This window comes from Thalassophryne amazonica, chromosome 8, assembly GCF_902500255.1.
Source record: "Thalassophryne amazonica chromosome 8, fThaAma1.1, whole genome shotgun sequence".
In the NCBI taxonomy this organism is placed as follows: Eukaryota; Metazoa; Chordata; class Actinopteri; order Batrachoidiformes; family Batrachoididae; genus Thalassophryne; species Thalassophryne amazonica.
In genome coordinates, this window is record NC_047110.1 from 25,334,968 (window position 1) to 25,351,187 (window position 16,220).

The following is a 16,220-nucleotide window of genomic DNA, read 5'->3' on the forward strand; positions in this document are numbered from 1 at the left end:
CCGAAAAATCGTTTTTATACAATAACTTTTGAACTAATAAAGACATAAAAGTGATTCCAAGTTCTAGTGGTATGTTTTCATGGCCAAGGATGTCAAATATAAAGGAAAGAAAAGTGTATGTATCATAGGTTTGGTTGTAACACTGAATTGTTGAATAGATCACTGTGCCAAGGAGGGAATCTCTTTAGGGTCAGTGACCCTATGGCCTTGTGTAGCACATGCAACACTTAAAAAATAGTTCTATTTCAGAATTTACTGTTATTTATTTAGAGAAGTGTTTCATAAATGTTAAAAAATTCATATATTTGCAGTTGAGTTGAATAATAAATTGAATTTGGTCTCTTATTTGTTTTTGTCTATAAGCACATACAGTATCAATATCAGTGCTCAGATGACAGTAGCTTCTGGGAAAGGTGCAAGTTGCAATAAACTGTGATGCCAAGTGCTAAGGATACATGCTATCCAGTCACAGCAGATGCAGCTTTTTTTGAGCAAACATCATAGACATGTTAGACTTTTTTAGGTTCAATGATTCCACAGCGTGTAGATGTTATGGCGTCAGTGACCCCATGGCCTTGGCGGAGGTTTGCACTCTCCGAGTGCTTCTAGTTTTATATTATATTTGAGTTTGCTTGATTTGCAGGCTTTTCCGTGATGCAAAAGGTGCAGGATCTTTTGTCCACCTTTCCTCTGCGATTTGAGACTTTTGACAATTGAGACAATTGACCCATATGTATAAGTTTGACCCTGTGTGGAGTGGAGAAGATCCAGTAAAAAATCCAAACTTGTGCACCCAATTCTTCTTTTTTAATTCATTAGTGATGTAAAATGGTAAATGCAGTCCATTTACCATTTTATAATTTGTGTTTGCTGTACAATCATTCCACACTAGCAAAAGAACAGTCCAAAGACATAAATGAAAGCCCCAAATTACCCTCACATTCATGCCCATAAGTGTATGTAACCATATGTCAACAACTGTAGATAGATAGATAATATTTCAAAGTGGGCTTTTTAATTTGGGAATTGCTATTCCACAGTATAGAAAACACTTTGTGATGTTATAGAAGGAACCTGAGGTGATTTTCATCCTTGTTTTCATCGTACTGTATTAAAAACATAGGAACAGTGCCCTCAATCAAGTTGTCAGAGGACAAATGCGATTGAAGTTTTGAAATACAACAAATGAATGGGATCTCAGACCTTTTGATGATTACATGCTGCTGTTACTAGTGCATGTGCATGAGAGAGATTACCTGACTGCCATATGGAATTGATTTGTTAATGATGGTCATATACCTGATACTTTTGTCTTCACTGTAAAACATCATAAATAAAAGCTTTTTCTCAAGGGAAAACACTTCACAGGAAAGTATGCATAAAGCACAAGAGTAAATCCAGGTGTCATTTTGACAAATTCAGACCGATATGGGGAAAAATAGATGGCCGATAAAAGGTGTCGCAGATAAAAGGATAGAAACCTCCTGAGTGTTTTATAGCTCAGCAGTCATGATCTTGACACTATTTTCCATAATCTGAAACTTGTGTCCTGGGTCAGACTGTTGAGTTTCTTCGTGTACATTTTTATCACAAAGTGTCTTATAATCAGTGGTGGGCACAGCTAAGCAAAAAGCTAGCTTTGATAACCACTAATCCACCAACTGAAAAGTTAACTTTTATAACACTAAACCAATAAACTTCTAAAACGTTAGTGGAGGTTACAGCTAACCACTAACTTTTAGTTTTGACTAAAAGTTGTTGCCGACAGTTGCACGCTGTCGGCAATTGATAAACCAGTTTCAACTTTTAACACCGCAGAGGGTCTGAATAAATTCAGTGCAGCGCTTCTGTCATTAGACACCTTGTCAGCTGCTGCAAAGACGTCTCACTTACCTTTCATGGAGGCAGTGTAGATCAAATGTAAGGCACTTTCGCTCATGGTTTCATTTATAAACAGACTAATTCTGGACAGTTTATCAACACATTAACAGAAACTCTGTCATTTTTACAAAATGAAAATATCACACTTTTAAAGTAATGCGTGAATTCTGAAGGTTTGTGAGTTAAACTGATGGAAGCGCCAAAAGGCATTATGGGAAATCAGACTTGTCTTATCACCCCCCCCCCCCCCCCCCCAAATGCATAGAACACTGCCATCTACTGGATGGGAGTGTGAAAAGTGGCTAACATGCCGAGTCACACTTCACAAACAGAATTTTCAGTTTTGCAAATTTTTTTTATACAAATGGAAAAAATGACGTATTTATGAAATACACATCTATTTGTAAAAACCAACACATAAGTTACAAGTCGGAAATTTATGTTTGTTGATCACAAAACATTCCATAAATACGTGTCTTTTCACTTAAAAACATAAAGGTTTGCGTGTGTCATTCATAAGTTCATTCATTCATTCATAGTTTTCTTACTCATGAGATGTTGAAAGAGAGAGAGATAAAGCTTAAAGACTTTTAGAATTTAGAAATGAAATTTGAAGCCAATTATTAAGAAAATTATTAAACATGTGAATATGTGTAAAAGGAAGCCACTTTGTATCCATTGACAGCAAACCCTTTCCTGGAACCTTTAACTAGGTCACTTAGCTGGTCTGTTGAGATGGTGGTTCGGAGGGATCCGTCCGTCCGTCCGTCGTGCTCACTTGGGTCAAGGGGTTAACTCAGCGGTCTCCCCAGGTGATCCCAGAGGCTTGTGTCAGCTTTACCGACAGGATGGCTGATGGTTTGAAATCAGCACCATCGTCAGCTTGCAGGAACCCAGAGGCGGAAGGTGTTTGTTAAAAATGGTTACTGATACCTTTTAAAAAGTTTGTTGGAGCCAGATTAAAAATCTTTGTGAATTTAGGAAAAAGTTAAAACTTTAAAAGCGTTGAAAAACAAAATAGCCAACAGAAAAGGAGAGCCTCTTTTCTGTAAATTCGCTATCAATTTGAAAAGTTCAGCTTGGAAGCTCTCTTAAAAATTCAAAAGACTTGATGCACCTTAAAGCATAAGGTTAAAACTTTGTTAAAATTATCAAAAATGAACAAAGAATGAATGCCATGTGGTAGCTTTAGCTTAGCTTAGCAATGGGGCCTTAGCCCAAGAATAAAAATTAAGCATTTAATAAAGAAGAGAGAAAAGAAAAAGAAGAAAAAAGAAAAAGAAGCGTTGCCGGCGGAGAAGAGAGGGGGAGGCAAAACTCTAACTTTTTAAAGGGGATTGACGTCACCAAACTCCACCCATTTAGGGTGTGTAACTTTACAGAAAGCTTCATGTCTTCACAGGGCAGACTCAAATGATTCAACTATTTAAACACATTAACTATTTTGTTATACTATTGCTCTAAGACACTCAAATGGATACACATTATTAATCATCAGTTTAACACATCCTTTGGATAAACAGAATACTTCACCATCAAAATAATGCAGAAAGATCACAATTAAACATATATCAGTTATAAGGAGCATATGTCAATAAAAGGGAATGATTATATGCAAAGCATTTTGTTTGATTAATCAATACAAACACCATTAGAAGTCTTTCTACAACCCCTGGCAATAATTATGGAATCACCAGCCTTGGAGGATGTTCATTCAGTTGTTTAATTTTGTAGAAAAAAAGCAGATCACAGACATGACACAAAATTAAAGACATTTCAAATGGCAACTTTCTGGCTTTAAGAAACACTATAAGAAATCAAGAAAAATAATTGTGGCAGTCAGTAACGGTTACTTTTTTAGACCAAGCAGAGGGAAAAAAATATGGACTCACTCAATTCTGAGGAATAAATTATGGAATCACCCTGTAAATTTTCATCCCCAAAACTAACACCTGCATCAAATCAGATCTGCTCGTTAGTCTGCATCTAAAAAGGAGTGATCACACCTTGGAGAGCTGTTGCACCAAGTGGATTGACATGAATCATGGCTCCAACACGAAAGATGTCAACTGAAACAAAGGAGAGGATTATCAAACTCTTAAAAGAGGGTAAATCATCATGCAGTGTTGCAAAAGATGTTGGTTGTTCACAGTCAGCTGTGCCTAAACTCTGGACCAAATACAAACAACATGGGAAGGTTGTTAAAGGCAAACATACTGGTAGACCAAGGAAGACATCAAAGCGTCAAGACAGAAAACTTAAAGCTATAGGTCACAAAAATCGAAAATGCACAACAAAACAAATGAGGAACGAATGGGAGGAAACTGGAGTCAGTGTCTGTGACTGAACTGTAAGAAACCGCCTAAAGGAAATGGGATTTACATACAGAAAAGCTAAACAAAAGCCATCATTAACACCTAAACAGAAAAAAACAAGCTTACAATGGGCTAAGGAAAAGCAATCGTGGACTGTGGATGACTGGATGGAAGTCATATTCAGTGATGAATCTCGAATCTGCATTGGGCAAGGTGATGATGCTGGAACTTTTGTTTGGTGCCGTTCAATGAGATTTATAAAGATGACTGCCTGAAGAGAACATGTAAATTTCCACAGTCATTGATGATATGGGGCTGCATGTCAGGTAAAGGCACTGGGGAGATGGCTGTCATTACATCATCAATAAATGCACAAGTTTACGTTGATATTTTGGACACTTTTCTTATCCCATCAATTGAAAGGATGTTTGGGGATGATGAAATCATTTTTCAAGATGATAATGCATCTTGCCATAGAGCAAAAACTGTGAAAACATTCCTTGCAAAAAGACACATAGGGTCAATGTCATGGCCTGCAAATAGTCCAGATCTTAAGCCAATTGAAAATCTTTGGTGGAAGTTGAAGAAAATGGTCCATGACAAGGCTCCAACCTGCAAAGCTGATCTGGCAACAGCAATCAGAGAAAGTTGGAGCCAGATTGATGAAGAGTACTGTTTGTCACTCATTAAGTCCATGCCTCAGAGACTGCAAGCTGTTATAAAAGCCAGAGGTGGTGCAGCAAAATACTAGTGATGTGTTGGAGCGTTCTTTTGTTTTTCATGATTCCATAATTTATTCCTCAGAATTGAGTGAGTCCATATGTTTTTTCCCTCTGCTTGGTCTAAACATGTAACCGTTACTGACTGTCACAATTTTTTTCCTGATTTCTTATAGTGTTTCTTAAAGCCAGAAAGTTGCCATTTGAAATGACTTTAGTTTTGTGTCATGTTTGTGATCTGCTTTTTTTCTACAAAATTAAACAACTGAATGAACATCCTCCGAGGCCGGTGATTCCATAATTTTTGCCAGGGGTTGTATAAGTGAATCAAAGAATACTGATGCAATTCTTTTATTTTAAAAGAATGTCTTTCTTCACTTAAACCTTAAAATAATAGCTGTTATCAAGACAAAGTTTTATGGCCACGTGTTACCATGGAGAAGGGATATCATCTTGCAGTCTTGAGAGGGTCTGGCCTTGGTGTGAGGTCATAAAATTTGGGGTTCTCCTGGCCTGGAGAAGCTGAGATTCTGATGTGAAGCCATTATAATGTCATGTAACTCGTAATGACAGAAAATTCACAGATAAAAAGGCAAGGGCTCCCATTTGAAGAACTTTGAATTGCAGTTTTGTTTTGCTGTGAATCCCAGTGTTGGCCCATGGGGGATGTCTCCAAGCTTATCTTAAGATCTCCAGATGACTTAGGAATTTTTCAACTGACAGGGAAAACACAGTCTTTATCTGCAGTTCAAAACTCAGGTTTTTGTTGAGACAGCATTAATGTATTTATTTAATTAGGGCGAATCGATGCCATGCACTACAGGTCGTATAATGCTCATTTGCAATTGTCATCATACAGTTTCTCAGTGTTATTTTGATTGCAGCTACTCTCTGGTGCGCAAGAATTCACAAATATGCTGGTCTATTTACAGTCCCATACAGTAGATGGCAGTGTGTTCTGCATTTTGACAGGTGGTGTGGAGAGGAGGAAGTGATGAGAGCAGATCATTTGAATTTTCCCATTATGCCTTTCGGCACATGTGTCTGTTTAAAGCTCAAACCTTCAGGAATTAATGCATTGCTTTATAAAATACACTCAACAAAAATACAAATGCAACACTTTTGGTTTTTGTTCCCATTTTGTATGAGATGAACTCAAAGATCTAAAACTTTTTCCACATACACAATATCACCATTTCCCTCAAATATTGTTCACAACCCAGTCTAAATCTGTGATAGTGAGCACTTCTCCTTTGCTGAGATAATCCATCCCACCTCACAGGTGTGCCATATCAAGATGCTGATTAGACACCATGATTAGTGCACAGGTGTGCCTTAGACTGTCCACAATAAAAGGCCACTCTGAAAGGTGCAGTTTTGTTTTATTGGGGGGGGAATACCAGTCAGTATCTGGTGTGACCACCATTTGCCTCATGCAGTGCAACACATCTCCTTCGCATAGAGTTGATCAGATTGTCAATTGTGGCCTGTGGAATGTTGGTCCACTCCTCTTCAATGGCTGTGCGAAGTTGCTGGATATTGGCAGGAACTGGTACACGCTGTCGTATACGCCGGTCCAGAGCATCCCAAACATGCTCAATGGGTGACATGTCAGGTGAGTATGCTGGCCATGCAAGAACTGGGACATTTTCAGTTTCCAAAAATTGTGTACAGATCCTTGCAACATGGGGCCGTGCATTATCCTGCTGCAACATGAGGTGATGTTCTTGGATGGCACAACAATGGGCCTCAGGATCTCGTCACGGTATCTCTGTGCATTCAAAATGCCATCAATAAAATGCACCTGTGTTCTTCGTCCATAACAGACGCCTGCCCATACCATAACCCCACCGCCACCATGGGCCACTCGATCCACAACATTGACATCAGAAAACCGCTCACCCACACGACGCCACACATGCTGTCTGACATCTGCCCTGAACAGTGTGAACCGGGATTCATCCATGAAGAGAACACCTCTCCAGCGTGTCAAACGCCAGCGAATGTGAGCATTTGCCCACTCAAGTCGGTTACGACGACGAACTGGAGTCAGGTCGAGACCCCGATGAGGACGACGAGCATGCAGATGAGCTTCCCTGAGACGGTTTCTGACAGTTTGTGCAGAAATTCTTTGGTTATGCAAACCGATTGTTTCAGCAGCTGTCCGAGTGGCTGGTCTCAGACGATCTTGGAGGTGAACATGCTGGATGTGGAGGTCCTGAGCTGGTGTGGTTACACGTGGTCTGCGGTTGTGAGGCTGGTTGGATGTACTGCCAAATTCTCTGAAACGCCTTTGGAGACGGCTTATGGTAGAGACATGAACATTCAATACATGAGCAACAGCTCTGGTTGACATTCCTGCTGTCAGCATGCCAATTGCACGCTCCCTCAAATCTTGCGACATCTGTGGCATTGTGCTGTGTGATAAAACTGCACCTTTCAGAGTGGTCTTTTATTGTGGGCAGTCTAAGGCACACCTGTGCACTAATCATGGTGTCTAATCAGCATCTTGATATGGCACTCCTGTGAGGTGGGATGGATTATCTCAGCAAAGGAGAAGTGCTCACTATCACAGATTTAGACTGGTTTGTGAACAATATTTGAGGGAAATGGTGATATTGTGTATGTGGAAAACATTTTAGATCTTTGAGTTCATCTCATACAAAATGGGAGCAAAACCAAAAGTGTTGCATTTATATTTTTGTTGAGTGTATGTGCAATATCATATTTTCACTTTGTAAAAATGAGAGTTGCCGTTAATTTTGCTAAACTGTCCGGAATGAGTTTGTTTTAAATGAAGCTATGAGTGAAAGGTGCTTTGCGCTTCATGTCTCCTGCCCACTGTCTGAGTATTGACTTTTTTCTTCTTTGCAGTAGCAGCTGGCAGCTGGTTTGTTCCCTTCTACTGGGGGAGGACTGAGCTTCTCACAGCGGTCTGTTTATTGCAAAAAACAGGACAGGAATTAACATGTAGGGTTTCAGATTTCATAGCAGTTTCTGAATGTTAAGCTTTATTCACTGTCAGCAAAAAAAAAAAAAAAAAAAAAAAAAAGGTTAGCGGACTGAAAGTTAGTGGAACTAAATTTAGCAGAAGCTAATTGGTCCGCTGATGGTTTTCACATTTAGCTGAAAAGCTAATTCACTAACAAAAATATTAGCTTTGCTAATTAGCGGATTAGCAGAAATGTGCCCACCACTGCTTATAATAAAGATTCCTATAAGAAAAAAAATAATAATAATAAGATTGTGATTTAATTTTATGTCGGATCAATTACATCATTCTTTTTTTAATTTTATGTCAGGTTGGCAGCAGATTGGTGCTACAAACAACTGGTGTTCTCATGATTGTCCTCGGGATCTTTGGCAAATTTGGAGCAGTTTTCATCACCATTCCAGAGCCAGTAATTGGAGGCATGTTCCTTGTAATGTTCGGAATGATTGCAGCCGTCGGAATATCGAACCTCCAGGTAAAAACATAATAACATATCCTTAAACCCTGCTTTATTGAAGAGGGGTGCATACTTTCCTCTTTGACAGATTCACCTTCAAGACACAAATCACAAAAATGATCATCTCAAAAACTGAAGATTGATTATTTGAAAACTGGAAGCTATAATTAATTATTATACAAATAATGAATGTTTATGAGTTCTAATGGTACGAATATTTCATGAGGTGAAAGATGGAACATACCATTCAACAAGGCGAAGATTCCAGCTTTCACTGAATTAAATATTTGTTCCATTGACAGAATGAAAAAAACATTGATTTTTTGTTTTATATAACAGCTAAAATAGATCCTTGTCATTTGATATTTTATTAATTTATAAACAACATAAAAGGCAGAAAAGGGACTTACATTGTGGTGTTCCACTGGTGCTTAACAGTCCAACACAAACTTTAAATTGGAGTCCAAAATTGTGACTATGTAGTCTGGGATGCCATGCACTCACTTTGTGTACTTCCAAAAAAAGAAAAAGAAAAAAGGGTGTAGTGTAGAGTAGTTCCTCAGTCCAGCGAAAAATCACATCTCAAATTTGTCCAGCTTTTCATGCCTCCACACAGCTTACAGTGTAGTGGATTTGTTTGTATTGTGTTAAAAGAATTAACACCTTCAAATTCTCATCTGGCAGCAACAACAACAACAAAAAACTGCAATGTTTAGCTAAACATTGCCCCCTGTAGTTTGAGCATGCGCAGTGGTTGGGGCGTGCAATAGCACATTTCATATAGCACCAAAATTGCATGCTATAAAAGATCTATTGCACAATGAAACACAGTGGCAAATGGTATGAATAATCCAAGTCACGTTGACATACAAGCCACCAATCAAATGAGAAGGATCCACTCAGCCTTTATATAAAACATAATAATAACTGTATATGTGCCACCTTCCATCTTTATTCATTTACTTATTGCAGTCAATGGTTTACTTCTTACATGTGAAACCAGGGTGTTCTGGTCAGTGATTGGCAAGTAACTGGTACTGAATCTTAGTTCAATAATAATCCTTACATGCACCTTACAGCACAGACAGTAGAAGAATACTCCAGTAATTACTGCACTTCAGGTTATCACCATTTTCTTTCAAGATTGGGCCAACTAGTTGTTTCTTTCAGTTCATAGAGGTGACACCTGTCTCCTATATTTAAAAAAAATACCACAACTCCAGTGCCATAGATACACATGTACTGCAAGTGCTTTACGGAGTGGTGGTAGAAACAGTGGATTTTCCCAGAAATAATGGACATTCCTCATGGATGTGTTGTGGCTGACACACTTCTCAATGCTTGCATGGCCTGGGTGTTGGGTAGGACTGTGTTGGATAGGAACTCGGTAATTTTGTTGGCGACAAAAGGTTTACTGACCTTGACTTTGTGGACTATGCGATCTTCCTGGAATCAGTGGATACCCTGATAGCAGTACTTGAGAAGTTCAGTGAAGAACTGGAGTGTCTGGGTTCATGATTTTCCTGACATCTATGATCCTTGTGCAATCTTACACAATGCATGAAACCCAAACATGTTGTGCTGTTTAATCACTCCTACCAACAAAAAATAACAATTTAAAAATTTCAATTACAGGAGATGCCTGGGAAGAGCTTGGGGGACATGAGATTGCTCGAAAGATGTTTTTTACCATCCCAATGTTATACAGGAGAATGAAAGCCCAAGTCTTTAGGATCCTGGTGCTTCCTCTGTGGTTGTAAGACCTGGTAGGTACCAGTGACCAAAGGTAATGACTAAATGTCTTTGGTTTGAGGTCGCTTAGAGAGATCCTTGAGTACACTTGGAAAGACTTTGTGTACTTAGGAAGACTAAGGTGAGGAATATCGTTTATATTGTAAGGGAACATCAGCTTTGTCATTTTGGCCATGTGGCGCGTTTTTCTGGATGTGATACAGCATGCAGGTGCTTCATTGTTGAGGACCGAAGTGGCTGGAAAGACCAAGGGGATAGTCACGTTTTACTTGGCTGTGGCAGATGGTAACTGTTGAGAAGGGCTTGAGTGATAGAGGATTCTATCACTCGCAAAGTCAGGTTACAGACGCCGACTGATGTTACATGTATTCCTGGGGCCAGAGCTCCCGACATTGCCTCTCATCTCAGGGTGCTGACACTGCAGAAGGGTAGACAGACAAAGGAACATGACACTAGACATAGCCACAGTGTTATTCACATTGGCGCCAATGATGTCAGAATGAAGCACTCCGAGATCACAAAAATGAACATAGAGAGGACTTGTGACCTTGCCAGAAAGATGTGTTGGCATCAGTTAATAGTCTCTGGACTGTGGCCTGTTTCCGCAGACGTGTCCATAAAACTCATAAAGGGATATGCTTTGCAAACATACCCAATACTATATTGGATGATGTTGAAACCGAGGATGGCCCACTGGTTGTTCCAGTAATATCACATATTTTGTGTTTGCTACCTACAGTCTCAAGCCTAAACCAACTTCCAGGCATCTAATATATGCTACTCTGAAACCACCCCTCAATCCAAACAGTCCAACCATCAACCCCACTGAGATCCTTAGTCTGAGTCTTATTAACATAAGATCACTGTCCTCAAAATCACTGTTGATTAATGATCTAATGATGGATCATCACTTAGATATGATTGGGTTATGTGAAACCTGGCTTAAACCTACTGTTGTCTTCCCCTTAAATGAGGGCTGCCCAATGGTGTACACATTTACTCACGTCCCTCTTGATGCTAAGCAAGGTGGGGATGTTACTCTTATTTATAAATCTAGGTTTAGTTTATTAGATGTTGGGGGTCATAAATATAAGTATGAACATGTGATTCTCTGCCCATGATGCTACGTATTGTCAAGGTCACAAGAATACAAATCAGCCGCATTACTTTGTCACTGTATATAGGCCCCCTGGCCCATACTCTGAATTCTTAGATGATTTTGGTGAGTTCATCTCTAATTTGTAAATGACTGCAGATAACATTCTGATTATTGGTGACTTCAAGATTCATATAAATAAGCCTTCTGATCCCCTCTGCAAATCATTTATGGAAATTATGGATGTATTAAAATTCCACAATTACATTCAGGATTCAATGCACATTAGTGGAAAGACCCTGGATTTGGTTCTGGCACGTGAATATTGATATCATGCCTCTTGCATCAGTGGTTTCTGATCACTCACTTATTAGGCTTACAGTTTTGCTGTCGTGTTTAGTGGAACAACAATCTTATTTATCATTGCAGCAACACATCAACTCCTCAACAACAACTGAACTTGAAGCTAGACTGCATGATATCTTAGCTTCACGTTTGGAAAATACCCAATCAGTAGACCACAGTCAAAACCGCAGTCGACACCTATATTAAAACCACGCCTCCCAAAATACAGTCATCTTGGTTCAGTGATTACGTGCATGACCTCAAGCATAAGGCTAGAGTTCTAGAACGAAAATGGCGTACTGCAAAATTAGAAGTATTCCACCTCACGTGGCGTGATGCTATCATAGACTATAAGCATGTACTACTGGTTACAGTGCATGCCTATTACTCTGATTTGATCAACAAAAACAAGCATAACTCAAAGTTCTTGTTTGACATGGTGGCAACACTTATTCATGGACAACCACTTCTAAGTCACTCTTCTTTTACAGCACAAGATTCCTTGGATTACTTCAAGAAGAAAGTAGGTGATATTAGGTTAAACATATCCCAGCATGCCTTAACTCAGGCACTACACCTTGTTATTGAGGTGGGTGCCATTACTGAGATATTACCTTGATTTACAGATAGATGATAGTATCTCACTAGGTGTGCTGATGGAATAATGTCTTCTAAAAGCACAACCTGCTTATTTGATCCTATACCAACAAAACTGTTTAAGGACCTGTGGCCCTCTCTTGGGCCGACTGTGCTGGAAATGATTAATATCTCATTAGCCTCTGGATCTGTTCCTAAATGTTTAAATTCTGGAGTGATTAAACCATTACTTAAGAAATCTAATCTTGACCCTGGTGTATTGAAAAACTATAGGCCGATATCAAATCAATCATTTTGTTCTAAAATTCTGGAAAAGGTGGTTTCGCACCAGCTTGTGGACTACCTTACTGAGAATAATCTTTTTGAGCCACTGCAGTCTGCTTTTAGAAAATATCATTCCACAAAGACAGCTCTCACTAAAGTAGTGAATGATCTCCTGCTTGCAATGGATTTGGGCACCACTACCGTTCTGGTGCTGTTAGACCTTAATGTTTCATTTGATACTGTGGATCACCATATTCTACTCGATAGGCTAGAGAGTCATTTTAGGATTACTGGGAATGCCCTTGCGTGGTTGATACCATACCTGATCAGTCGTTCTCACTGCGTTTTTGTACAATAATACTACCTCTAACCTTAGTGACATGAAATTTGGGGTTTCAGAGGGGTCTGTCTTAGGCCCCCTGCTTTTCTCACTTTATATAGCACCCCACATATTGCAGTGCTTTAGGATTACCTTTAATTGCTGTGTTAATTATACTCAGTTACACATGCTGATAACTGCTGGTAATCTCATTCACATAAAATCCTTAGAAGATTGCATTGCATCAATGAAAAGCTGGATGTCTAGCAATTTCCTACTTTTAAACTCTGACCAGACTGAAATGATGGTTCTTGGTCCAGTGAGACATCGGCATCAATTTGACCAGCTAACGCTTAGCCGAGGCTCGTCTGTCATTACATCACACTGACAAAGTGAGGAACCTTGGGGTAATTTTTGATCCTACATTGTCCTTTGACCTCCACATTAGAGATATTACAGGACTGCTTTCTTCCACCTGCGAAATATAGCAAAGATTCATCCCATCCTGTCTATGGCTCATGCTGAGACCCTGATTTATGCATTTGTTTTTTTTCTAGATTGGACTATTACAATGTTCTATTTTCTGGTTTACCGCAGTCCAGCATTAGGGCTCTCCAACTGGTTCAAAATGCTGCTGCCAGACATTTGACAGGAAACAGAAAGTTTGACCCATTTTGGCATTTCTTCACTGGTTTCCTGTCCCTGTGCAATCAGATTTTAAGGTTATGTTACTAACCTATAAAATTATTCACGGACTAGCCCCTCCCTACTTAGCTGACCTACCAGCCCGGGCTCTGCCTTCTCAGGGTGCAGGACTACTTTGTGTCTGCAACAGAGCTTTCTCTCATCGTGCACCTGATTTGTGGAATGATCTTCCTGCATCCATAAAAGAGTCAGATTCTGTAGACTTTCAAGTTGAGACTTAAGAAGCACTTATTTTCCCTTTCGTATGGCTAGCATACTGGAATAGTATGTTACTACACTTTCTATCCTTTTAAATTTATTTTATTAGTAAAGACAGTGGGCCGCGACCTCAACTTTGTCTAAAGTCTGGGTTTTTACTGAAGCTTAGGGCTAGTGGCCAATGATCACCTTAGTATTTCTTCTGTTTTTCTTGTTGCTTCATGCTGACAAATTATACTGTATATGTTGTCTTTCTGCTGCCCGAGTCTGTTTTTTTTCTCTCTGTTTGAGGTGCGGCTTCATCCAGAGATGGGAGTGGGTGTTTTCTTCTGCAGGCCTCCCGTCTTGTGCAACAACATGGACTCCCAAAATCTCCCAAAATTTCCTGTATAATTTCCTGTATTGTCAGTTGTGTCAGTAGCGTGGCCCAAGCTGAGGGTCACTCCTTTGAATCTGGTCTGCTTGAGGTTTCTTCCTCAAATCATCAGAGGGAGTTTTTCCGTACCACTGTCGCCTGTGTGAAGTGCCTTGAGGCAACTTTATTGTGATTTGGCGCTATACACAAAACACAACTACAAATAACACACATATGTCTCTTAATCGCTTCTACAGAAATCTTTTTTTTTTTTACTTTGTTGTTTGAGCAGTCTTGACAACATGAATTTTTATTTCAGTTTTACTTTATCAAACAATGTGATACCAGCAATTCAATAACATTTAAAATACTGCAAGGAAAATGCGAACTGCTTCGTGGAAGAGTCAAAAACAGTCACAATACACACCAGCATTTACTCTTGACAATTTAAGGGATTTGAGAGAAATATTGCAGTGACCATTAAGGAATTACTTTTGTTACCTTACCATTTTGTGTACACAGACCCTTGATTTTTGGAAGCCATGAGTAACTGTACAAACTACAATACATCTATACATAATTAAATCATCTCCTTTCTTTTGACACATCAGGGGATGATTACACCAATGCTTACTAATCACTGGATATGCCTTGGACTTAATTTACATTCATCATAAGAAATACAAACAAAATGGTACTCTATGCCTGGAGTAGGCAGCTCTGAAAAAGATGTGTGAGAGAAGCCATCAGGACAGCCATGACAACTCTGAAGGAGTCATTAGCTTCCGTGGGTGTGACTGGAGAACCTGTGCAGAGGTCAACTTTTGTCTGCATCATCACTTATACAGGTTCCTGGTCGAGTGAAATAGAATTTTCATGCAAGATGGCCGATCATATCTCAGCTTGATTCAACCGTGTGTGTTGCCAACCTCTGTTTGAAATTTCTTGTCTTATTTTTGAGAAAATTCTTTGTAGACAGCCAGCGTCTTAAATTGTCTGGCAACTTTTTTGGACTTGGCTTGTTAACAGGCAGCAGTTGCAGGAGTCTTTTCTGTCTGAAGGCATTCACCTGATCCAGACAATACCTGAGATACCACTACCCCCACCCCCCTTACAACAAACACACACTCGCACACCACTATCAGAGTCACCACCACACTAGAGCTGCCAGGTGTCTGCCAGGATAATGACATCATTTAGGTAGACAGCAGCATATGCCAAGCGTAGATGGAGGATCCGGTCCATCAGCTTTTGGAATATGGTTGAAGTCCTGAATAATCCAAAAGGAAGCACTGTGAATTGATAGAATTCTTGCAGTGTGTAACCTTGGCGGTTTTCCTTACAAGTCTCCTTCTTGCACAGCCACTCAGTATTTGAGAACTGCCTCTTCCAGACAGAATTACCATGCAGAACCACTGTGTTCTTACTCCACAAAGATTGATGTAAATGAAGTCCAAAACACATTTAGTGACAGGGAAATGTTCATGTATCCATCCCCTAATTTGTCTAGAGAAAACTAGCTGTAAAAGTGATGATTGAGTTGTGTTGTACTTAATTAAAGGAATGCATTATTTATGTTTCTGCCTGTTGCCTGTGATGTTGACAGATGGAGCATCATGCAGTAATTAATTAACAAAGAGATTTGTTTGTATGTGGTTTGTACTGGTGGTAAAAGTATTTCCTATGTAGGCCTTGAGGCCAAATGGTGTCCATGCTTATTCATAGATTTTGAAGAATGAATCAGATGACAGTCTGACTCTCCCTGGATGGGATGCCATCCTTGTTACCTCCCCTGTTAAGGCCATGGTTGTCAACTGAATGGTCCCCCCTAAAAATCGGTCCGCCCTGCCGTCATTTCGGAGCGTCAGTAGCGTCATTTCTGAACATCAGCAGCAATTCAATGATTATCACCTAATTTCTGCTTCAAACTGCACTCCAGTCATCATTTTTCTCAGTGACAGATATCTAAAGCTTTTGTACAACAACCATTTCCAAAAGATAACAAAAGACGGGGGACTCGATCAGAGCACCACAGCACCACATCTGAGTCTGATGTGCTGCTGTGTCTACGTCGTTTTGGAGCGTCTAGTGAAATGATGTGATTGTTGCCTTGTTTCTGCTTAAAACTGACTTTAGAATGATTTAAGAGAATTTTCTTTTCATCTGATGGTTAATAATAATTAGCCATCAAATGACAAAGCCGTTGATTACTTTGGGTGTAGAGA

General features: G+C 39.5%; 1 protein-coding gene across 1 annotated transcript in view; it reads left to right on the top strand.

Moving 5' to 3' along the window:
- The window catches only part of si:dkey-106n21.1 (solute carrier family 23 member 1), a 228,439-nt gene that overhangs the window by 147,806 nt on the left and 64,413 nt on the right, over positions 1-16,220 (top strand). The window contains 1 exon segment of the mRNA XM_034175892.1: positions 8,218-8,382. Coding sequence (XP_034031783.1) covers positions 8,218-8,382 — 165 coding nt within the window.